A 25,247-nucleotide genomic window follows, 5' to 3' on the forward strand; every position below is an offset into this window, starting at 1 on the left:
ATCATCTCTCTTTAATTTTAACATTTTTTTTTACTGTTTTTAATGGTAAATTTGATAGATCTTGACTGGAAGGGAATTTTTTGCACAAAAGGTTTCAAATACGAGGGTATTCTACAATTTTCAATAGGTAGGAAGATATATCGCACATAAAAACGCTTCTCGATGCACTTTCTACTATTAATCCTTTATACCTTCAATATTGATTGCATTAATGTAGTTGTATATTAGGAAAAATGATTGTAAAATTTATTGTTTCAACGATATTGACTAAATTTTCTTAATCCATGTGAAAAATGAAATAGGACTACTTTTATGGGATGAAGGGAGTAGCATTTAACATCTAACAAAGCATAATTACCAAATTACATACGATAAGAACAAACCAAAACTAAAAACCAACAAGTTTTAGATTCTATAAATAATGAAAACAACTAAATAAATCCTCCAAATATAGCATAACAATCAATGGGGCAACTTCTCCCTCCATCCCATCGTTTCATTGGCACTCCATCCGATCGCTGAGCGCCCGAGCCATGGTGAATAAATTTTTAAAAATAAAAAAGTTATAAACAAAGACAAATTCGATTCCAGAATCGAGTATCCACAGTTCCGTTCAAGAACCAAGAATCAAATGAATACTCGGCCAATTCTTGGCTCCGGTTCCTAATTTTTCTAGAATCGGACCAAAATTGAAAGAGATTTTGGTTCGATTCCAGTTAAAATATCAACCCCTACCAACTACATCAACTTCTTTAACCTTTATGTGATCAAAGAAAAACAAACAAAAGTTTTAAATAAAATATCTGAAAATAAAATTATTTGGCACTCATCCCCTTTGAATACCTAGAAAACATTTCTGGGGTTGGGAGGAAAAAATTTCTCAAAAACTCATAATATATGCACACTTCGATTCTGCACATATCTGACTGTATGTTAACAGCAAGAGAAAAGCCAACGCTAGTAGCACATGCACGGGTAGAGTGCATCACCTCATCTTCACAGATCATAAAGCATGTGCACTTTTCGGTTCTAAATCTTCAAGTGGAACGCAAGCAACGCACTCTTATTGCTTGTCCATCATATAAACTTATAGACTCCTATAGTCGATCACCGTTACTTCATCTTCTGGAGCATCCAGGTCATTATAGCTGCAAAAAATTTCAAACCCAGGTTAGAAATTCCATCGTGCAATGAAAAATATGAAGGCCAGTACATGCAGATATATTTTGTTGACATTTGAAGTTCCTAAACCATCTCAATGACTATTAATGGAATTTATATAGTGTCATCCAATTGGCAGATATCTTCTAGCAGAAGTTTCAAATTTAGATCCTAGAATGATGAGGTCGAAACTTCTAGCCAACAGTATCATTAGCACACTCCTACAAAGATTAGTTATAAACAGATGTCCATGTGTTCATTTTATGGATCTTCGTTGAGAGAGAGTGTTTCAATAAACAGCTCAGGTGTACCCTACAGTTTAGACATACCAGCCAAAAAGATTATTAGCAGGCTAGAGGACAACAGAAATTTTCAACCCGACTGTTCAACAAAGACTAGCCAATCACAGACTATGCTTGGTCTCATTTATGGCTCAGTTGAGAAGAAGGTCGATCAAACTATTTGCCATATAATCCATCCTCCTGTCATACTTTATTCCACAAAAACATTGCACGCCTAAACTGAATTGAATCCCATTTAACATCATGGTCAATATTCAAGTTGCCACTTGCCCACCAAGAGTAAGGATTCTATATGATAATTAGCTCAGCCATGAATAGTAAGAGAATTTATTGAATTAAGCTTAACTAATCTAGAGGCACAAGCTCTGACTGAAGATTGATTCATAAAAAAACCCATTAAGCCAAAAAATGAAACTAGGGTAATCTAAAATGCAATCAAGAAGTGTCATCCCCTGCTCAGAAACTGGATGGTAAATACAGATCCATATGCAAATGGTTGATAATTTCTATAGTAAATTATTGGTTTTTGCATTGGGTGGAAAAACAAAGGGATGTCCTACTTTCTACCTGGAAGAGGCTCCCAAAAACTTGTTTTGAGGTCACATCAAAATGATTGTCTGAAAGAGAGGCAGGAAAACCAGGCTCCTGAGTGTTTTAAGAGTAAAATAGTTCAATCTCATTCAACTTGCAGAAAATGTGCAGTAATTATATGGCACAGGTTGCTGAATGTTTTGCAAACTGAACTAATTATTTAAAACCACACAACTGGCTCTCTAAAAGGCCCCAGCCCCAATTGTTTCCTCAACTTCAGTACCTTGATACACACTACTTGGTATATCTGTGTCCACTTACAAAAAATATAAGGAAGAACAGCTGACCTTCGCAAGTGTCGAGGATCCTGTCGGAATGGAGGTAAAGCTATTATTGGGGCAGGCGCACTGACCTGGGGCCCTGACCTTCCATTTCTACCGACATCATAAGGGGAAGGACCTCCTTGGTCTCGGAACATTCGCATCGCAACTTCAGGAGGAGCAGGAACGAAAGGCCCCAATGGACTGCAACCCACAAACATACATTTACTCTATAAAAATAGAAAATATGACCTGTCGATACAGTAACAATAAGCATTGCCACTACCAAATAATCAATAAGAAGTACTGAACTAACCCAGCACCAGGAACAGGCATCAGTACAGGAGGAGGTATATCTGAAGGGAAAGGAGCAATAGGTATGCCTTGTCCACCAAAAGTGTCAAACATTGGCTCGTCAGGATTGTTTCCAAGTGCACCATCATTATTGGATGGAAAATCCCGGGACAGTGGGTTCTCGAGCATATCAAATTGTTCGCTTCCATTAGCACGATTATTACGTTCTCGACGGCTTCCCCTTTCATCTGTTATTCGGTTACCTGGACCAGGCATACATCTCTGTGGCTTCTCCTTCTACAGAAAGGAAGGTATGCCAATAATGCACAGAAATGATAACAAAGATAAAAAATGTATTGCGGAAAAAAGAATTCATTATAAATATACCAGAATAGTTGGCTGCATGATTGGTGTTCCTCCAGGTGCATTTTCATCACTGCAATAAGAAATAGTTACAACCTTGATCACAATAACATACCCCAGACAACAAAAATTATATTTTAATGCAGCTCTTACTTAATGTAATTCTGGAAATACAATTCTTCCCGCACTTTTGACGTCAGTTCCATGACAAGGTCTGTGTGTTTCAACTTCAAATGTTTGTGGACAAACTCAGAAGCATGGAAGAGCTTTGTACAACCCTTTGCTCCACAACCATACTTCCATCCATATTTCTCATCCCTAATTTTGCGGACATAGGGATCCAAAGCTTCAGTAGCAGCTGCATCTATCTTCTCCTTCGCAGTCATTACTTCCAGAGGATCCAAGGATTTAAGCCTCTCTTGCCAATAAGAGTCCAGTTTCTTCTCCCACTCGCTCCCGTTACCACCTGTGTCAAAATTCTTTGCATCCACCCTAACATGCCGGAGACCTTTGGCTTCATTTCTTTCAACCATTCCATAATAATCCACCCCATGAATGCGCCAGAGATACGTAAGAAGTGTCTCCAGCAACTCAACTCCCTCGAGACCTTTGACAGCAGTTGAACCCCGAATAATAATGACTGGGCGGCTTGAACCACTATGAGACTTATCTCTACTTGATCTATCATTATCTACGCGACATAATTTATTATCCTCAATTCCTTTTTCTGAATCAAGTTTCCGAACAAGAGCCTGAGCTTGTTCAACATCGATCTGGATTCGTCTGGGCTCAGAACTGACAGGATGGGCCTTCGGTGCAGCTGACTCTTCAGCACTTCCCCGACCATGTCGTCTTCTTTTGCTGCCCATGTCTGTTTCATCCTCAGAATTAGGCTCACTGGATTGTTCTGATTTGTTTGAAGAGGGATTAACAGCAGGACCTCTTTCACACAGAAAAATCATTCATATTAATACAACAAACCAAAAATAGATGCCACGGGATGAAAATGAAAACCCAAAGAATGTAAAAGTCCATCTTACAAATCCAATGTCCTACTCTGCAAGTCAAGTTGAAAATCCTTTGCCAACTTCTGTGCAAGTTCATTCCTCCTAAAAAGGCCATTAATTATATCTTCCAAAATAAGAAAATATGAAACCATGAAGTAAAACAGATTAAAGCAATGGCAATTTAGCAGGTACTTCACATGGTAGGTACTAAATTGCCTGAAGCCTTACAGAAAACTTCTGTTTAATAAACATCAGAGCACACCTTTCAATGACAGCAAGCAAGTTAGTTGGATGATATTTGTCCTTTAGCCTGAACAGATAAAAAACTATCATCAAATAGGTGTTCAGCACAGAAAACGAACAGGTGAAGACGTGTTCAACAACCACAAAAAGGAAGCATACCATTCTTCGTCTTTATGTGCACTAAAATAAGACCTTTTCTGAGTTGATATATACTCTGACTTGTACTCTTGATACCTGATCATGCTTGACTAATTATTTTATTATGAAAAGAAAATGAAATGGGAAACTAAATCCAACATGGAACAAGAGTAAACCCAAATAAGATCAAACACCTACGACTCTTAAGACTTGCCAATCTCACCTACGCTCGGCCTCAGAAGGCAAAATATCATCTTCAAGCTCCTGAATAAACTGCTTATATGACATCATTCCTTCCCTGGAAAATGAATTTACTATGCACAGAGTTGTATAACTGGAGAATTGTCCAATAAACCAAGTGAATTTTTCTGTTGATTATGATCAAATTGGAAGTAACTATTTAGCAATCAATTAACAGCAAATCAGCACCAATGCTGCCACCAAGTTTTTCCTTCCAAATAATCTCGTACTTGGCAGCAATAACTAAATAATAAGCAAAATTTACGGTATGCACCTTTGGGTGCTCGTGGTGTGGGAAGCATCAGCAAAACTGTCATGACCAGAATCCCAATCTGCATTCAAATAATATGTACAAAGTGAAGCAAAGCTATACGACAAGCTGACGATATGCCAATACAAAAGTAGCAAGTACAGAACAAATAACAAGATAGCAAACCGTGAGCAATGCATATTGATATATTAGCAAATTTAGCCCATGTTTTTTCCCATTGAATCAAATTCTTTTTTTTTTTTTTTTTTCTAAAACTCATTTTCAAACACACATTCACACAATAAGATATTTTGCACATAAACCCAAAACTTTTTCCTACTTTTTAACCACACATTCTCCAAAAAATCACTATTTCAAAACTTATTTTTCCCAAAAAAGTCATTTTAATGGAAGACAGACGGGGTTAACTAGTTTCGGTCTCATTTGAAGTGAATTGCAGGATGAAATATCAGTGAAGCTAGTAAACCAATAGTTTGGCATCGTTGGCTGGCACAGATCAAACAGATCATATCATTAAAAACAAAAAGAGTAAAGATACAACCCAAAGAAGACTATTGTTGCTAAAAAATGGCAATCTCACATCTCCATGGTTTAAAAGACCCAACTGAAAACCTCAGAGTGAGACATGTGAAAAAGGCCTCAAGGCGCTGATTAGTGTGGCAATTTTGGAGGCATATGACTCTGTTGTTTGAGGAACACGCCTCAAGGCTTGTGGCTCACGAAACATATAAACCTGATAAACCCATTTTTATTCAAAAATTTTGTTTTGCAATTTCATAATCCAACTTTTCAATTTCTAAGTGACTCATGGGTAAAAATCACAAAAATTTTTATTTTTTCTCGAATTTTTCATTGGGTGTGGTTCCTCTACGCCCAGGACACAAGAATATTGAACCATGAACAAAGAAAGGTATGACAGAAAAGCCTATTGGCTGGCGATTATGAGGCCCCACTGGCTCTTTCCTCCTTGTGCCTATATTGAACCATGAATGAAAAAAGGCATGAAAGATATGATGAGGACATCACTTGTTTGAACCATCATATTTTCTTGTGGACCGTTTACTTATGTTTTTTTAGTTATTGGGCTTGTATTATTGGGTTGGCCCAAAACCATCACTAGTAGGGTTATGTTTTACTATTTCTATGGTTGTCAATTGTAATTGAAGAGACGATGAATTGATGAAGTAAATTGCTGGGCTTGTGGCCTAAGGTTTCCCTCTTTGTTGCTGCCTATTTCATCTTATGTTGCTGCTGATTTTCTGCTGGTTGTAATTTAACTGCTGAATCCCAATTGATCCTACATCAGAAAAGCCTATTGACCAGTGATTGTGAGGCCCTAATGGTTCTTTCCTCCTTGTGCTTATCTTGAGTGAGGAATGGCGGGGCTGTCTCGTATATAAGAAATATACCGCTTTTCGGTTTGGTTAGTCCACTACCAGTAAAACATTAAAAAATTGTGGCATTGTGAGGATAGTCCATTGCCCTCACCAACTAAAATAATAGTTTCCTTGTCGATATTTCTTTTGCTGGTTTGCACACTTTAAATTGTTTTATTATGAATTTTAAAGATTGTTTGTGATGTATTACAAGCCTATTTTGCATTTTAATAATTTTTTGACATTTTTTGTTGACTTATGGTGAGGCATACGCCTTGCCTGATGCAGGAAAAAAGTCTTGAGTACTCGATGATACCTTTTTAAACATTGGACATCTCAATTTTCTTTTAATAATTTCTTTTTGCCTCTCTGTTATGACCTTCCATTATTTGTATAATCTTCCTTCTTTTCACTTTCACGTCCTAAATGGACCCACTTCTCCAACAAAGTTTTTTGTATTCACGGTTTAAAAGAATTCCTGTTTTTCAGTCTTCATGCAAAATTTAGATTCATTGGTTTCTCATGAAGCCACAATAAGCACCACCTAAAATAAGGCAAAGTTAACCAGATTCATCACGCCACCCCCCACCAAACAAAAAAAGGAATCCACATCAACCACCCTTTCCCAGGCAGTTGGGCAGAATCTATTTCCACTTCTTTGTTTTTCATGTCATTTTCTAATTTTCTGCTGATTAGAATAGAATTCTGCAAAGAACTATCCATCTCAACTCATTTGAACCAAAACCAGGGAAGTAGTGGCAAATTAGACAATAAAGTAAATTGCAGGTAGCAACTCTACTTTCATATTCCTGACAAGATCACCTGAAACAATGTGTACGCTCAATCTGTGACCTTTGTTTATGACCAATCATATCATACTAAGAATTAGAGCATGTTGAAAGCAAGGTGCGCGCAATTACCAGATGTACCACTTCTGTAGCCTCCAGATGACCAACCCAGGTACTGACCATGAGGCCGTTCATCAGAATAACCAGGTCTACCACCCATCTCTCTATCATACCCACCAGGATAATCATATCCAAACCTGCACAATAAAAGCTATACATCATATGAGACAAGAGGGAGAATAAGAAGTGGTCTGCAACATTCAGCAAAACTCTTGAATTGCATCTTGGAGATCCAAACAGATTGTGAAGGCTTGGATTAATTTCACAAAGGAGGAAGTTGGAAAGGAGGGAACACATTAAAAACTATACTCCACAACCAACAAATAAATAACCCAGTTCAACAAAATCCAAATATTTTGCAATAATAAATAACAAGTTATCTTTAGAAGTACATAATCGAGTGAGATGCGTTAGACTAACCCACCAATTAGATTAACATTGCTGTCCACAGCTAAGTGACACTATTTAGAATGTGATGCACACACATATATAATCAAACACCGCATGAGTATTCCCCAAGCTTAAGCAATTCAACCATCAAGCAGCTTAAATCGTAAAATTTACCGGAAAAAATATCAATTCAGTCCGGGGCAATAGGATAAAGAGGTAGGCTAACATAGCAAGATTCTGAGTATACGAATTACAGAGGAAAAAAGGTTGGACAGCTGAATTTACGAGGCCAACCTTCGATTTCCAGGTCCATAACCTCCACTAGCACTGCCCCTCCGCCCATCATATGCATCATCTCTCCTCGAACGCTTATATGGTGGAAATGGAGGCGACCGTCTTGAAGGTGGAGAGTGTCCACCACCTCGTCGGTCCCGATAAGGCGGTGGAGGTGGACTCGGGCTCGGTCTCCCCCGCTTGTGATAGTCCCTTTCGCGTGGCGGCGGAGGAGGGGGTGACCTATTGCGGTCGTAGTACTCCCGGCGGGGAGGCCGGTCATAATCTCGGTCATTACGTCGCTCTCTGGAGTCTCGGTCCCGGTCTCGGCGCGACAGTGGAGCTGCAGGCTGCGGCGAAGAGGAGCCGGGATCGGCGTCGGCGGATGATTTTTTGTTGTTCCGTTCCCGGAGGCTGTCGAGATTTTCCACCGGAGCATTCAACACTTCCGCCATGAATTATCACCGGCGGTGGTGGAGAGTGAAGACGAAGCCCTAATGCGCAGCAAGGGTGAGAGAAGTTGAGTAGCTGTTTCAGTATGAGGATATCCTTCGAGAAACTATAAAATCACATTAGATGGAGAATTTGACCATTGGTTTTCAGGTCAGAATGAAACACTTTTCTCGTTAGTTGGGACGGCTCATTACGTCGCTCTCTCGAGTCATTGTCCCGTATCGGTAACCCCCCCCCCCCCCGGGCTCCCCACACGCCCCAACCAATCTTTTATCTTAAAAGAGGGAATGTCAAATTTGTTGTTCATTTTTATCAGATGGCTTTTTACACGAAATTAGTTTGTTAACAGTAAATTATCAATGACGCTGTAGCATTCTTTTTACACGATATTTCACCAATTTTACACATCATTTCAGTGCGACGTCATCTTCACTACAATTTTTCTCTATTTTCACATACTACTTCACTTGATAAAAAGCAATATTATATATTATATAATAAAGAAAAGAAATTAAGACCACATTTGTTTTCCATTTTGACAAGAATGAGAATGAAAAATATAGTTATTATGAACCTCATACAAAAAATAGAAATTCAAATTTGGTGACTTGATGTGATAGACAACGATCATATTTTTCATTTTAATGAGTAAAGAATAGGAAACAAATAGAGGCTCTATATTAAAATTATTTAAAAAAATTGCAGACAAAAATAGAAAAAATTTATAAAGTTTTTAAATAATTTAAATGGTTTAAGGAAAAAATAAATATTATTTAATTCAAATTGAACGAATGTCGTTCTATCATAAAAAATCTATAAAAATAAAACAAATAAAATAATATTATAATTAAAACTAAAAATATTAAATTAAAAAAACAAAAATTTCTCCATGGACGAAAAGAATCTCTCCATCCTCTCCTTTTGTAACCACTTCGTGCATGGAGTGATTCCGCTCACTCCACCATGCACAGAGTGGTGATAATTTATTTTTTAAAATTTTATTTATACAGTTATTTTTTTATTGATAAATATTTAATTTAAAAAAATAAATATATCTAAATATCTACTTAAAAATGTTGAAGTTAATATTTTTTTATCTATAAATAAATAGTTGTTACAAATATAATTTTTTATTACTTTTAAATAACTTGAAGTGATTTTTTTATTTATAAGTAACTTTTTACATTCTAGATGATGTAATCTTTTTATTGATATTTAATTATATCTAAATATTTATACTTAAAAAATTTTAGGTTAATATTTTTTTACCCTCCTTATAGAATGTAAGGTTTACTGTTCATTTTTGTCACATGAAACTGATTTTGTAATAGTAAATTATTCTATTCAATCACACTGTAGCATTTTTTCACATGCCATTTCGCTGCAATGTCACATCTACTGCAATATTTATCCATTTTCACACATGACTTCACTTGATGGAAGTCAATAAATAAATAAATAAATATATATATGTGTGTGTGCGCGCGCGCGCGTGCACGTGTGTGTAATAAAGAAACGAAACTAAATATAAAGATTATTAAAAAAAGGAATTGCAGGTAAAAATAGAAAAAAAAATTATTATAAAGTTTTTAAATTAAACTCCTTATCTTTTAAAATTAAAAATAAATATTATTTAATTCAAATTACGAATGTCATTCTATCATAAAAAATGTCTAAAGATTATTTTATTAAACCAAATTAAACAAATAAAATGAAGTTAAAAAAAGTTAAATAATTAATATATAAAAATGATGTAATTAATTAAAATTGAAAAAAATTAAATTTTACCATAAAAGAATTAAGAATAATTTTATATCGTATGAACAAAATTACTCTTTGAAAGGAGAGTTCCCTCCTTTAATTCTCCTTTCAAGGAGTAAAACTCTCCGTAAGATGAAGTCTCACAGAGAGATCCTATTCAATGGGGGGAAAATTTTTCTTATTTATTTATTTTGTAATTTGTTTTGTTGATATTATAGATAAAAAAAATTTATTTAAAATTTTTATGAATTATTTTCTCTTTATTTATGATTGAATTTAATTTTTTCAATTATTTTTTTCTCAGTGAAAGGAGAAATTTTTTTCTATTTAAAATTTTTTCAATATTAATTTATTCTATTTAAAAAAATTTCAATTTTTTTTCTATTGGTGGAGGGAAGTGGAAATTATTGATTTTTTATTTATTTATTTTTTTTTTTGCACAAAGCTGATCAATTCATTTTTGTCACATGCATTTTTACATTCAATTGGTTTGAAATGGGTTTGGTCAAAGTGCTTTATTTTTTTATTATATTATCACTTCTTATCTTACCGTTTATTTTTGTCATATCGGTTTTCACATTGAACAGGTTTGAAACTAGTTTGGTCTTTGAATCTGACACACAATAATCTTTCTCCATTTTCTAACTCTATCAATTATCAACCATATCCTAGAATTTTATTAATAGTAATATTTTTTCACATAGTAGGTTTTTTTTTAAATTTGTTGAACAAAAAATGACGTCGTGCTTTGAATATAACACGTAGTACTATTTCCTCATTTTCTCACGCTATCAACTATCGACCATATTCTATAATTTTATTAATAATAATATTTTTTAAATATTTTTTTACATAATAGCTATTCTTTATTTCTAAAATGTAAAAAATTACTTATAACTAAAAAGATCACTTCAAGTTATTTAAAAGTAAAACGAGCTAATAATTGTAAACGCTACTTATAAGTAAAAAATATTAACTAAATTTTTTTTAAGTATAAGTATTTTTATTTATTTTTTTTAAAAATTAAATATTAATAAAAATATTACACTATCTAAAATGTAAAAAGTTACTTATAAGTAAAAAAAGTACTTCAAGTTATTTAACAGTAATAAAAAACTTACAATTGTAAAAGTTAGTTATAGGTAAAAAAAATATTAATCCATCATTCTTTTATAATTGCAAAAGCTACTTATAAGTAAAAAAAATATTAACTTATAATTTTTTAAGTATAAATATTTAGATATATTTAGTTTTTAAATTTAATAAAAAGATTAGATAATCTAAAAAGTTATTTACAAGTAAAAAAATCTCTTCAAATTATTTAAAAGATTTAAAAGTAATAAAAAAACTTATAATTGTAAAAGCTACTTAGATAAAAAAAAATATTAACTTCAACATTTTTAAATAAATATTTAGATATATTTAATTTTTTAAATATTAATAAAAAAATTACACATTCTAGATAGTGTAATTTTTTTATTAATATTTAATTTAAAAAACTAAATATATCTAAATATTTATACTTAAAAATTTTTAAGTTAATATTGTTTACTTATAAGTAGCTTTTGTAATTATAAGAGAAGGAAAAATTAATATTTTTTTTACTTATAAGTAGCTTTTACAATTATAAGTTTTTTATTATTTTTAAATAACTTGATGTGCTTCTTTTTTACTAATAAGTAACTTTTTACATTCTAGTTATTGTAATTTTTTTATTAATATTTAATTTGAAAATAAAAATAAAAAACTCTTAAAAGATGGGGTTGAGATTACTATACATTCTTATCACTTTTGTTTTTACACTTGCTTAGTTTATACTATTCATTAACTAGTTCACAAAATTTCCCTTAAAAGTGGATTTTGCTCTTTCTCGCTTTCGTTTCTCCATGCCAAAGAAAACCCTACCAAACTGATTCTCAAAATTTGAGATCTTGAAACTCAGAGGGTCAAATGAGAGATCTTGAGAAGGAAACTGCAGTATGAAGTGTATAAAGTGAGAAGACAATCTAATCAAAGACGGGTAAACAACTTCTTCTACGGGGGTTTCTCAATTTATTATTTTTTTTCTTCAATTTTTCTATTACCCCTTCTTTATTTGTAATTTTTTCTTTTGGTAGGGTGGGAGCTTAATTCAAATTCTTTAAAAAATTCAAATCCCAAACCAAAATGGTTTTAATTACAGTAAAAAAGAAGAAATAGAAACCCTGAAAAATGAAAATGATTGTATTAAAGAAGAACAACATAATAGCGTTATTGGTAAATCGGGTTTGTGGCAGGTTTGTTGTCGGAGCTGCTGGGGAGATAATACAGAGATTGGAGGTAAGTGAGGAACAATGACCATAGCGCTAAAACGTGTTTACATGTAGGCGCATTTGCAAGTTTGTTGTGGAAGCTGATGAGGAGATAATACTGAGATTGGAGGTAAGTGAGGAACAATGACCATAGCGCCAAACATGGTTACATGCAGGCGCGTTTGCAAGAAGTGGAGGACGGTTACAAAAGACGTGGTGGGAGGTGTCAATTAATCCACGGGCCGCCAAAATCACTTTCCCTTCTTTCCTTAAAAAGGTTGAATCTTTGTATTTATGGTCTATTTTGAAGTACTTATGTTTCAAGTTAGTGATTTGGGAATTTGGTGGATTTTGATATTAGCGACCTAAGTTTGGTTTTGGAATTGTTGTTCATTTAACTAAAAATAAAATTAAAATTCAATACCCACCTCACACGTTTTGGAGAGAGAAGATGAATTGAATTATAATTTATATAAAATGATATTTATCATATTTTCTTTCAATTGGATCTAACTTAATGTGTTCTTATCCAAAATAATTATTTCACGGGTCAAATGCTTCTAATTAATTACGACCTATAAAATGAGTCTAATATTTATATATTAAATTTTGCTTTATCAATATCTAATTATTTAGAACAAATAAAATAGAAATTTAAAAACATTTTTCGTTTTAGTCCTCAACTTTAAAAAATGTAATTACATAGCATGTAAAATAAATAAATTTTATTCTAAAATTTTCGGGTTACTACAATCTACCATCCTTAAGAGAATTTCATCTTCGAAATTACTTGCGTTCGATCTTTCATGGCCTGTCCTTGGACTAAAGTAAAAACTCTGACATTTTCCTTCTTTTCTGGCTCGTCATTCTTCTTCGAAATATCATTTTTGCAGTTTTTGGAAATATGCCCTGTTTTACCACATCTATAACACACATGCTTCCCATACAGACATTCACCCTTATGCATTTTGTTGCACTTTGGACAAGGTGGAACGATTTGTCCAAAACCCGATCCGAAGTTAGCCTTCTTGTTCTATCCTTCTCCTTTCTCTTCGTTGGACCCATTCCATTTCCTCTTTCCTGAAGGCTCGATTGATCAATTTCCAACCTATTTGAGATTGTTTGGACAGTCTACAATACTCAGCTATAGGTGTTGAATTGGTGGGATGCCAGTGTTCCACCAATCTCAAGACGCAATCCTAGTTCGAATCTCTTTGCTTTCTTTGCTTCAGTGTCCACTAGGTGTGGTGCATACCTTGAGAGTTGTTTGAATTTTCTTTCATAATCCTCAAGCTTCATTTTTCACTGTTTAAGTTGAAGAAATTCTGTCTCGTTTTGATCTCTCAGAGCTTGGGGAAAGTATACTCCCATCACTTCGTCCTTAAATTGTGTCCACGTCAAAGCACATTGTTTTGCTTCTATTTTAGTGCGAGATGCAGACTCCCACCAGTGGCCTGCAGCGTCAACCAACTTTTTGGAGGTACTAAAGTTATGCTTTCTTTTCTTTTTGTTTTATTTGAATAGGAGGGTAAAATCATCAAAAATTGATGAAAAAAGCCTGATGCGCATTGAGATATGAAAATAAGGGTAAAAATGTAAAAAAAAGAAACGTAGAGATATTTTGCACAATGATATTGAAAGATATGGATGTTTTGTGTTATATACCTGTGATATCTATATGAAACATGGATTGATTGCACGAACATGATGTTATGTCAAAACGATTCTTCCCCAAATCAAACCCAAACCATTTTCCTCCCCCAAATCGTTTGGTGAAGTTGAAAGTCGGATGAAGGGGCTAAAGAAGTCGTGTGTTTGAAGGAAAACAAAAAAGCATTAAGTTAATAAATCATGCTTGGTGTATCATTTTTTTTACAATATTGTCGACAACATATCACAAGACACGCGTTCAACAGCTTAACTACTAAGAGCCTGTTTGGTACCCATTTTTTTTGAAAATGTATTTTTCTCTCTCTTTTTTTCAACCACATATTCTTTATTAAAATGATATTACACGTAAATAAAAAAATTTTCCTTATTTTTCAACCACACATTTCCCATCAATTTACTATTCAAAAATGCATTTTTACATAAAAATATCTACCAAACATCCTATAATTTATCTTTTCAATAAATACATTTTTGTCATGTATTCTTGGACATGGCCCCCCAGCTAACGGTAGTTATGTCTGTTCAGCCATCCACTAAAGCAGCTCGGTCCATCAAAAGTTTATAGGGAGCAGGTGAGAAACGTACATAAATGATTTATTAATTAGGGTTTGTTGGGTGATTATGAAAATTGATTTTTTGGGTGATGAGAATTGATTTTTTTTGACAAGAGGAGTTGCAGAAGAGAGTGTCCCGTGAAAAGTCAAAAAAGATTGTTGAAATAGTAAAATAAGGGCAATTTTTTTTTGGATGAAAAATTGCTAACAAACCGGGCAACTCTATTCTCTGTCCATAAAATTTTCCAATTTGCAAATATCTAAATTCTTAATTTTCCGAAACCCACAAAGCTCCCCAAACGCTGTAGAATTTTTTCTGCAGATGCCAATATCACTTACAACTAATCAAAAGAAAAAGTAAGAATTGGAAAATGGAGAGTGGAAAATTCAGTATTAGTGCAGAAGATCTATCGACGATCGGAGGAATAGCAACAGTTTCACTGCTACACTCATTCATACCGACGCATTGGTTGCCTTTTTCAATCGTTGGCCGGGCGCAAAAATGGACGCTTTCTCGCACTCTACTTGTCAGTAAGTGTATAGTTTATATGTAAGTATACTTTATATATATACACATTCCGTTGAACTGTTAATTGAAACCTAATGAGTGAGAAATGTGATTTCTGTTATTGGAATGGAAGATTGTTGTATTATCTTAAGAATTCCCGTGTGATTGGTGAGATCTAGAAGTTCACCGCCAGGTTTTATGGGGAAAAAGAAGGGGTTTTCATGGTGTTGATTGATCTGAAAATTTTGTAAAGGTGTTGTATGCTGGGGCGGACGCAGGAAGTTTTAGTAAGGGGCACAATCAAACTCTATAGAATAGAATACTTTGTTATTGATTTTTGAATGATTTATAATTGATCCGATAAAATGCAGATTTATATTTTAAAAAATTTCTTCCTTAATATTTTGTTCATAATTTTCATCCATTTGGTTTTGAACAATCAATTTATTAATATTTTGCTCATCACAAGAAAATTCATATTTATGTTTAAAAATTTTATTGTTTATTTAACACTTTAATCAATTCAAGTGATCGAAAGGGAATACATATAACCAATATTCAATTAAATAAATAAAATTCGTTAAATATAAATTCAATTGGATATATTCAATTTAGACATATTCTATGGACACAAATAGAATAGGAGAAAATGCAAATTTAGATTCTAATTAATTGAAAATTTGATTGACAAGTGAAAATTGTAGTTAGGGCTGGGCAAATATCCCGAACCGAACCGAACCGAACCGAACCGATTGAACCGAACCCGACGATTCTTGTCTAATTAAATACCCGAACGGGTATCTGAACTAAGAACCGACGAGTACGATTCGGTTCTTGGTTCTAGACCAAGAACCGAATAAGAACCGAATCTTTCTAATTTTTTTTTTTATATTGAGTAAATCAAATTATTTTAATTTTAATTTTTTCTAAACAAATTAACAAATTAACGATTTCTAAATCCAAATTTTTGGCCCAATAATTTGTTTCATTTCTAATTTTTTTAATTTTTGACTCAATTACCCAGTTTATTGTTTCATTTCTTAGCCAAACAAGATTAAATCCACTAAATAATCCTAAACACCTACACTAAAGTGCATAACGTTGTCTCGACTCTCACACTCACTCTCACAGCCTCGCTAATATTCCAAAACCTATACAATCGTCGGTCGACACTGTGACCTCCGATCGAAGCCGTGACCTCCGCCGACTGAAACTTTGATTGTAGTGATCATTTGAACAAGGTAGTTTACTAGTCTCTGACATTCCAAAACCATTGAATGTATCATTAGTTGTATTTATATAATGTTCTTATAAATGTTAAAAAATTTAATTATAGTACAGAACCGAACCGAAGCGTTCCATAATTATATTTGGACCCGACGGCTCCATTTACTAGATACCCGAAAAGTTTGATTCGGTTCGGTTCTCTTTAGAACCGAACCGACCCGCGCCCACCCCTAATTGTAGTAGATGTGATAATTTGTAAAAAAATTGTAAACAAATTTTAAAAAATTAGAAGGATTAAAGTTTTGATAAAAGGTGTAAAGGAAAGTAAAATAGAGTAAGAGATAGAAAAAAATTCAAATTTATTATGATTTTACCCGTGGGGTTAAAATCAAATTTTTAGTAAATTTTGATAAAAGTTAAAAAGTTAAGGATTTCATGAAATATATAATTAAAATTAATTATTAATTTTGATTTAGATTAAAATTTTGATTTCAACCGATACCGAACATGACTTATTCAAAAAAAAAAAAAAAAAAAAAAAAGTAATCTCAAAAGTTGGGGGACCTGCAGGACCCCCTTGGGTTCGCCTCTGGTTGTATGTAATATAAATGATTGATTTGTTGGAATCATTATATGTGCGAGCACTATCATGTATATGGACGGGATTTGACGGGATTACGGTAATCAGGTTTTCTGATTAATTCCGATAAACAAGTGAAACTAAATGAGTTACAAAGTGTAGTAGAATATGTAGTTCAGCGAGATTTGATGAATTGGGGAAATCATTGTGGCAATTTTGAGGATTGAATATCATTAGATACTGTTTTTGGTTACTCCTATGTTTTGTTGTAGTTGGAATGACATGAGCTTCAATGGGAGGAATGCTGACTTTTCAGGAGGAGGGATCACATACTAGCTTAAAGTAAATAATTTACATTTTTTTTTACTCGACACTGATGACCATGTTGAGCGCCTCATGACCAAATCCTGAGTAGCATGTGGTAACTGGTAAGTATCGAGGTAGTCTTATTAGCTTGAGGCATGGAGTCACTGGAAGTGATGCTTAGAGAAGCTGGCATTCTGCACTTGTGGTATCTGGTAAGCTTGTTTTCTATGTATATGGGAGGGGTATTGAGTATAGATTAAGGTAATATACGAAGGTAGAAGATAACCAATTTGGGTTTTATGTTAAGAAGATCAATTTTAAAAGATATTTTTGTAACATTGGAAATTGATGGAAAACATAGAGAAAACAAGCCAGATTTGCATATGATTTTTCTTCACTTGGTTAAATTATATGATAGGATGGTCAATTAAGTGATAGGGTGGATAGCAAAGTAAGAAATTTCTATTAGATGCATAAGAGTTAACTACTACTAAAGACATGCATAAAAGAGCATAATGAATGTGAGATCAAGTGAAGCTGTTAGTAAAGAATTTTCTATTACTATATGCTTACATAAAAGTTCTGCCAAGTCTCCATTTTTTTTTATTATTCTAATTTATAAATGAGCTTACTAGGTATCCAAAATGAGGCGCTCTGTTGTATGTTTTCTGATATAGACGGCACAAGGAAGGGGATAAATGTTAAGTTAGGACTTTGTTGGAGGACTTTGGAAACTTTAGTTTTTGCTTTAGTGAAACTAAACGTTTGTTTGGAAGAGCTCTTACAAAGCTCAAAAGTACTTTGTGGAGGGCAAAGGTTGTTTTGGTTGAAATAATAGGTGTTTGGTTAAAGTCAATAAGTGCTTGTTGACTAATAAAACAACTTTTCAAAGCTCTTTTAGAGAAGCTTAAAAAAATTGAGCTTCTTAAAAAACTCTACATCCAGCTTATACGGGAAGTTAAAATCCGTATGTAATGAAACTTTTCAACTAATGAAATTATCCTCTTACTTTACTAAAGTACCAAATATATCCAAATTATCTTATTGAAATATTAAATGAATTTTAAGGATTTTTTTTTTTCGAAAGGTTTATAATATGTTTTTATCTTAAATATTATTTATGAATAAATTATTTAATTTTAGTCAAACAAATATATAGTATTTGTAGAAGTAATAAAACAAAAGCACTTTTGTAGTTATACTACCAAACAATCAATATAATACTCACAACACTGTGTGGATTAATAACCGATCAATCAACAACTATTTATTAAAAGCTCTTTTTGAGCAATGTTTGCTAGCAAAAACTTTAATGATAAAAATGATAGGTTCCTAGATTTGCTGGTAAAGTTCCTGTGGATTGAATGCTGCTGGTGATATGATCCTGTGAAGCTGCTGGTTAATAGATTGGTTGGAAAAATAGATGTAAATGGTTTAAGTACAATTGAAAATGAATACCTGAAGTATAAATCTGTATTTGTATTTCTTATTGTACTAAAATGGAAAACGGAAATTGAAAGACACTCCAAGGCATTCGAGAGGCCTGGCTCTCCTCACTATTCTCACTACTTGCTTGAATGAATCGCTAAATCCTCTCCCTATCACATTTATAGACAACTCCTAAAATAACAAACTACTAACTGAAAGTAATAACAGATTGCCTCTTATTTTTTATTGGGGCCTATCATTACCTGCCGCCCCAAAATTTACCTTGTTCTCAAGGTGGAGGCTGTCTGGTCAATTTATCATATATCCACACAGTTTTCTTTGCAGGTATCCCATTTATCAGTGATGTTAAAATATCGTCTCTTGGTCCGAGGAAGTTGGTGGACTTATTTAATGGACCCAATATCACTAATGTAGTGTCCATTAAAACTCCATAACCTATCGCACCCCATTGGGGCCTTTCCAAATCATGAATCCGACAAAGTGAAATACAATGGTGAGCAACCCACCACCAATCAAAATCTAGACCTCCTCTTGTCGTGTAGTCCGCCCTTTTATAGTCTTTTACATAGTTAATTCAATTCTCAAATTAATTAAAAATCCCCAGCATATCACCACTTCTGCACTGTTGTCGATGTTTAAACTCCTTGCGCTTTTGTCGCTACCGATCCATCCAATTATGTCTGCTTCTCCAGTTTCGTATCTCGTTTTTTGGTTTCTGATTGCAATAAATTGTAATGATTCTGGCTTGAAATTGGGATGACCTGATAAGTTCTGGGATTGTAATTAGTGATTGAGCCATTTAACTTTACGATATTGATGTCCATTCTGTCTTGTGCTTAATTAAATGAAACCTTGTAATCTGCCTGTTGGGTCAGCTTCTTGTCACAGTTTAAATCTTCCATTCGTTGCTTTTCTCCTGCACCAACGATTTCATAGAGACTTCTTCTAAATCCTGCTCCGATCTCTTCTCCGGCGTTGGCATTGGTGATGGCGATGGCGATATAACCTCCTCCAATTGACCTCGTTGTTCAGCAATCGATGTCTCCTTGTATACCATACTCCTGAGCTTTCCTGTCGACAATTCTTCACCACCAGAGAGGTCATTCACGCAAAGTCAAGCCAACATCCAATTCTTCAATTCATCCCACGTGTGCAGTGGTCATAGTCGGTTTAACTATTCATATCCATTCCATGCTTCTCCATCAAATCATGCTGTGGTAGCCTCTATTTTTTCTGTCTCCGATAACTGAGTTTTGGAGAAAATCTTCTCTGCTCTAAAGATCTACCACTCGGCGTTATCGCCATTGAAGATGGAGATCATGAGTCGCCTTTGTGAATCCAATCCTAATTCGTCTTCTCGATCTCCTCCTCCTCCTAGTCAGTTTAACACCTTTTCTAATCGATTCAATATCAAGCCCCAACTCTCTTCCATTTCCTTGCTAAATTTTGTTGCCATCTTTCCTAGAATCAAGTGCTCTGATACCAATTTGATAGGTTCCTAGATTTGCTGGTAAAGTTCCTGTAGATTTGATGCTGCTGGTGATATGATCCTGTGAAGCCGCTGGTTAATAAATTGGTTGGGAAAATAGATGTTGTAAATGACTAAGTACAATTGAAAATAAATACGTGGAAGTATAAATCTGTATTTGTATTTCTTATTGTACTGAAATGGAAAACAGAAACCGAAAGACACTCCAAGGCATTCGAGAGGCCTGGCTCTCCTCACTATTCTCACTACTTGCTTGAATGAATCGCTAAATCCTCTCCCCTATCACATTTATAGACAACTCCTAATTGACTCACTACCCTTTCCCTCCCAATGGCATTTTTAACTGAAAGTTATAACAGATTGCCCCTTATTTCTTATTGGGGCCTATCAAAAATCTACTCACAATGAACGTGTAGTTGATCAAACATTTCCAATAAAATAATTACCAATTTCTCCGGCTTCCACAATAACATTGTGGTGTACAATTTTTGGATAATTTCTCTTTGTTTGATTTTTGGCAAGGTTGTCTAATGTACATCCAGCTTTTCTACTTCATCATAGATTTGTTCATAGAGACTATAGTTTGAGTGGTTGGACCTGATTATGAATGCATGGCATTAGCTCTTTTTTCTAACATGTTTGTTGATAAGATTGTAGGTACCCATACAGTTAGGCTTGATTAACTAGCGACTACATAAGTATCCTTTTCATACTTACATGAACCAGTGGCATGAATTGTTATAAACGTACATGATCCTAATTTTCTCCTTATTGTTAGAATATGCTAAACCTTAAAAGATGCTATATCTACGGGTTTGCATTGGTTAAGTTGGTTTGGCTTGCAAACCTACCCAATACCGAACCAAACAATTTGATTTAAATAATTTTTAGCCCAAACCAACCTTAAATTGGTGGTAAAACCAAACCAACTCGAACTTATCAATCTTGGGTTGGTTCGATTTAGGTTTGGTTGTTCAGTTTAAGCGCTCGTTTGGGATCGATTAATCTAGAATTAAAAGAAAAAATATGACCGTTTGGCACAATAAAATATCATTTGTTTATTCGTGTCCTTTCAGAAAAGTACTGTACCCACTAGTCATTGTTTAGAACAATTGCCAACAATGCCGTAAATTCATTTCCTTCCTCAGTTGCATAAAGGGGCATATGGACTTTTAGAATATTCTATAAGTCATGTACTGTAAAGAGAAAAATGGCACAGTAACTTCATCTTTAACATATGTGTGGCCCATGAGTTGACACAAAAATTGATTTTCTTCCCAAAAATGGCTCCTAGACAGGGGCTAAGCTTAGGCCCAATTTAAACTAGACCATATAAATTAGGTTAGGATGAAGATTTTAAAAGGATTTTTACGTATTTGTTAAAAAATTAAAATATTTGGACCTTAAAAAAATAGTTGGGCTCTCTAAAAAAAAAAAAAAAAAAAAAAAAGAAAAAAACAAAAAAAAAAAAAAAATGTAACACAAAAATGAGAGACATGTAGCGGTCAATTTGCAAAGTTACATAGTTTATTGTTATAGTTAATATTTTATTATTTTCTCGATTTGGGTTTTTTGTGTTGGGTTTCTTCAGTAAAATTGCAAACTAACCCAACCCAAATCAGTTTGGTTTGGGTTGGTCGATTTTGCGGGTTAAATGCCCATCCCTAGCTGTAACGTTTCAATGGCCATGCCATATGAAATGGCAAGTCCCCTGACCATGGCCTCATGATTTTGCCATCAAGCCTTGACATGCTCCATGCGGATTCTTTCTGTATTTTATGCCTAAAACTGCCCACTAAGAGTTGTGCCCCAACGTGGTTTTCTTTCGCATCACTAACATACCAAACGTTGTTCAATTGGTAATAACATTCAACTTAAGTGCTAGTTAAGGGAGGTCATGGGTTTGACCAACTAGGGACACGAAAGAAACGCACAGTGGACATTACGTAAGGTGAGATAGAGATTGGCAGGGACCATTTCGGGGCTTGATGGTTGAATCTAGTGGCCATGGTTGGGGGACATAGAGTTGCACCATATCTACTTTTGTTACTTCTTGTTCTAATGGACATTGGTTGTATCTAGATATAGGTTTAAGATTCTCAATTTGGGTACTCATTTGATGCTTAACTAGCTGTAGTGTCATCTTATGCTTTACCCTTTTTCCTTGAAGTAGCCATCAAATTATTCTTGAATTTAGTGCGAGTCATATATGGATGCCAATATGGGTTATATGACTTAGTTACATGCATATTTAGTTTTGATCAATTCTAATTGATAATCTGCATGCAGCTGCTTTTGGAGCAGTATTGCATGTATTATCCACTTCATTGCTTGGCATAACAGCAGTTACCATATCAAACACAATTGCGGGGGAGGAAACCGTGCATAAACTTGCATCTTTGTTACTCATAGTTCTTGGGGGCAGTTACATCATTTTGTTTCTGTCTGGAAAGGGTGGTCATAGCCATTCTCACAACCAACCCATGGAAAAAATGGCCGTTGCTGGTCTTGTTCTTGTCCCTGCATTGTCTCCTTGTGCAACTACTCTTCCCGTATTTCTTGCTGTTGGAAACTCATCTTCTATGATGGTGCTTGCTATCATAGTTCTGTTATGCAGGTACAGTTTCTATGTTTAGTATCTAATGTTTACTTTATTATGTTTCACCCTATCATTTCTCAGCCTCCTTTCAGTAATAATTTACATTGTTTTAATTTATAAATTAAATAGAAATGGGTGGTGAAGTAGATAGAACTTAGGTCCATTTGATTGTGGTTGAAACTGACCATTTATAAATGATATATAAATTTTGCCAAACGGAGGCTTACTAGTTACATCTAGGCAACTTGTATTCATTAAAATAGCTGATTGAGATTTCATTGGTTGAAACAAATTATTTAGATTTTGCTACGATAATATTATAAACATTTGGGACCTGCAGCAATTTTGTGGTCTTTCAACTGAAAATAGTTACTGCTGTCAGTTTTGAAAAATAAAAAATGTGGATGCACTTGTTTGGCTAGGTTTAAAATATTTACTTACAAGTTTGGTTTTATGTTAATAAGTTTCAAAATAAATAATTTTGTTGTTGGTAGAATAAGCCCTGATTTACTTTCAAATAAGGAAATTTTTTAGTTTTAAAATAAAATTTTGTTATCGGTCAACTCATCCCTATTTTACTTTCAAGTTTCAAGCAAGTAATTTTTTTAGTTAATTATAAGTTTAAAAAGCAACACATGCTTTCACACTTAGCTTGACATGCTCATATCGTGTAGCCATTTTGATTTTGCTAGTAATGTGTAGGTCGTAAAAACTCTGAAATCTACCCAAATTGTTTGTCCCTATCTAGTTTCGAATCCATAAAGCCAAATCTTTCTATTTCAAACCATAGCCATAGGATTTTAAGTTTCTGAATACTGGGATGATTTCAAGGATCGAAGCATGGTTTTGTGCTTTTTAAGCTAATGAATGTCACATCGAGTTGCCTGCATTTTGTGGTTCATCAACTTCTGATAGCTCTACATTTTAAACTGCTATTAATTTCTGTACATCGACAGAACAAGACATAAGATTGTGATTTTGGATCTGCAGCACAATAGCTGTTATGACATCGCTGGTGGCCCTCTCGTTCTATGGTGCAAGCCAGATCAAGTTCCACTGGGTTGAACGCTATGACAAGCTTCTTGTAGGTTCGGTTCTATGTTTAGTTGGAATCTTGACTCTCATTTTCCATGAACATGACCATGACGGAGATTTGAGCTTGGCTGGAGACCATTTACATAGGAAACTAGTCGTTCTGTAAGAATTACTGGATTAACTATACATGTTAAGACCAATGAAGCAATGTAAATGATCTGTCGTTTATCACATTAATTTACTCTAAGCTTGATCGATCAATCTCGTGTAGTATCTGGTTTATGTTTGCTGTTGGTGTTTTGTGTTAACGGGCATGGATAATGTACTTGTGATTGTTTTTATGTTAAATCTCATGGATTTCTTTTCTGTTATGTCAATTCTGACTTGCTAAGAAAAAATATGAGAGAAGGAAATTTCATGCCATTCTGCTAATAGATTCATGAATGTATTTGAGAGATATATGCTTTGATTTTTGAAGTCTTTTTGTTATTTGCACTTTGCAGGCCTTCACCTATAATAAATAAATTGGAAGAAAACTAAAGGGAACAATTATTTTTATTAATGAGACGAGGATGTTTAACTGTGATAGTAAAATAAAAAGGGATGAATCAAATAGAATAATGAAAAACGATTCATAAGTTCACTATAAAATTGTTGAGTTTAAAGTTTAGACCATCTTCAATGTCTTCCGTTGATTATAATTTATTTGACATTTAAGTAGTCTAATTTTCGATCGATGTGATACTGATGTCCTATAAATATATTATCAAGTTTAAAATTGATTTTTCAATAATTTTATCTATATTTCAATGTTTTTGGCACACGAGTGTTTTATTAACATTAAAATAAAAATAATAAATAGAGTGGAAAAGAGAAAATCTAATACTCTAGAAAAAAATCAATTAAATTGTCAAGTTAGTATTTGTAATAGAGTTGTCTATTTTGATGGTAGCGTCAGTTTGACAGAGTTCTTGTTAACTTGCATCGATTTTTTTTTTTTAAATATCGGCATACTTTTGCTTACGTGATAAATTTTTTAGGCAATACATAATTGCATTGAAGATACTTTTAATTTGTAGTCTATGACTTGCTCTCCTTTCTATCAAATAAAATTAATATGTAGCCCCCCGGGGCACATCCAAGTTGGTAAAGGAAGGATAGTGCGGGGCTCGCAACCCCAGCGTGGAGAGTTCGATTCCTGTTTGGAGCAGCTGAGTGTTGTAATAACCAGAGGAAGGGTTGGAGCAGCTTGGTGATGTAATAACTATGGAGGAGGTTCCCTTGGGGTCAGGAGTATAAAGGCTGTTCGAACCATGGTCAACTTGGGCACATCCCGCGATTTACCTCCCTGAGCTACTGAGGGGCCGGAAGTTCGGGGACGAGGATATAGTCTGGCATAAGCTGGGACACCTCGTTAAAAAAAAAATAATAATAATAATAATAATTAATAAGTAAGCCAATAGTTATACCTTAATATATTCTTGCCTATGACTTGTACTTCCCTTAA

The 25,247-nt window shown here is 34.0% G+C and overlaps 2 protein-coding genes across 11 annotated transcripts; one reads left to right on the plus strand and one right to left on the minus strand.

The window, feature by feature from the left end:
• Nucleotides 1-341: 341 nt before the first annotated feature.
• On the minus strand, nt 342-8,462 carry LOC111403432 (serrate RNA effector molecule-like). Of its 9 annotated transcripts, none has more exons than XM_023031938.1 (12): nt 7,839-8,462; nt 7,167-7,305; nt 4,874-4,931; nt 4,583-4,727; nt 4,381-4,455; nt 4,241-4,288; nt 4,012-4,080; nt 3,125-3,913; nt 2,996-3,044; nt 2,631-2,905; nt 2,342-2,544; nt 342-1,148 (listed from the first exon to the last, which is right to left on the minus strand). In XM_023031938.1, the coding sequence occupies exons 1-11, from the start codon at nt 8,270-8,272 to the stop codon at nt 2,385-2,387; spliced, it is 2,241 nt and encodes a 746-aa protein (XP_022887706.1). In that variant the 5' UTR covers nt 8,273-8,462; the 3' UTR covers nt 342-1,148; nt 2,342-2,384. The 9 variants fall into 9 exon arrangements, with proteins under 9 accessions (XP_022887706.1, XP_022887705.1, XP_022887702.1 ...); XM_023031937.1 differs by having other exon boundaries at nt 2,342-2,518; nt 4,583-4,673; nt 7,839-8,460; XM_023031934.1 differs by having other exon boundaries at nt 2,342-2,518; nt 7,839-8,460.
• A 6,037-nt stretch (nt 8,463-14,499) lies between these two features.
• On the plus strand, nt 14,500-24,111 carry LOC111403434. 2 transcript variants are annotated; one of them, XM_023031945.1, is made up of 3 exons: nt 14,500-15,078; nt 22,396-22,723; nt 23,662-24,111. In XM_023031945.1, exons 1-3 carry the CDS (start codon nt 14,919-14,921, stop codon nt 23,768-23,770), a joined length of 597 nt encoding a protein of 198 aa, XP_022887713.1. In that variant the 5' UTR covers nt 14,500-14,918; the 3' UTR covers nt 23,771-24,111. The 2 variants fall into 2 exon arrangements, with proteins under 2 accessions (XP_022887713.1, XP_022887712.1); XM_023031944.1 differs by having other exon boundaries at nt 23,696-24,111.
• Nucleotides 24,112-25,247: the final 1,136 nt, after the last annotated feature.

This window comes from Olea europaea, chromosome 11 (genome assembly GCF_002742605.1).
Source record: "Olea europaea var. sylvestris chromosome 11, O_europaea_v1, whole genome shotgun sequence".
Lineage (NCBI taxonomy): Eukaryota > Viridiplantae > Streptophyta > Magnoliopsida > Lamiales > Oleaceae > Olea > Olea europaea.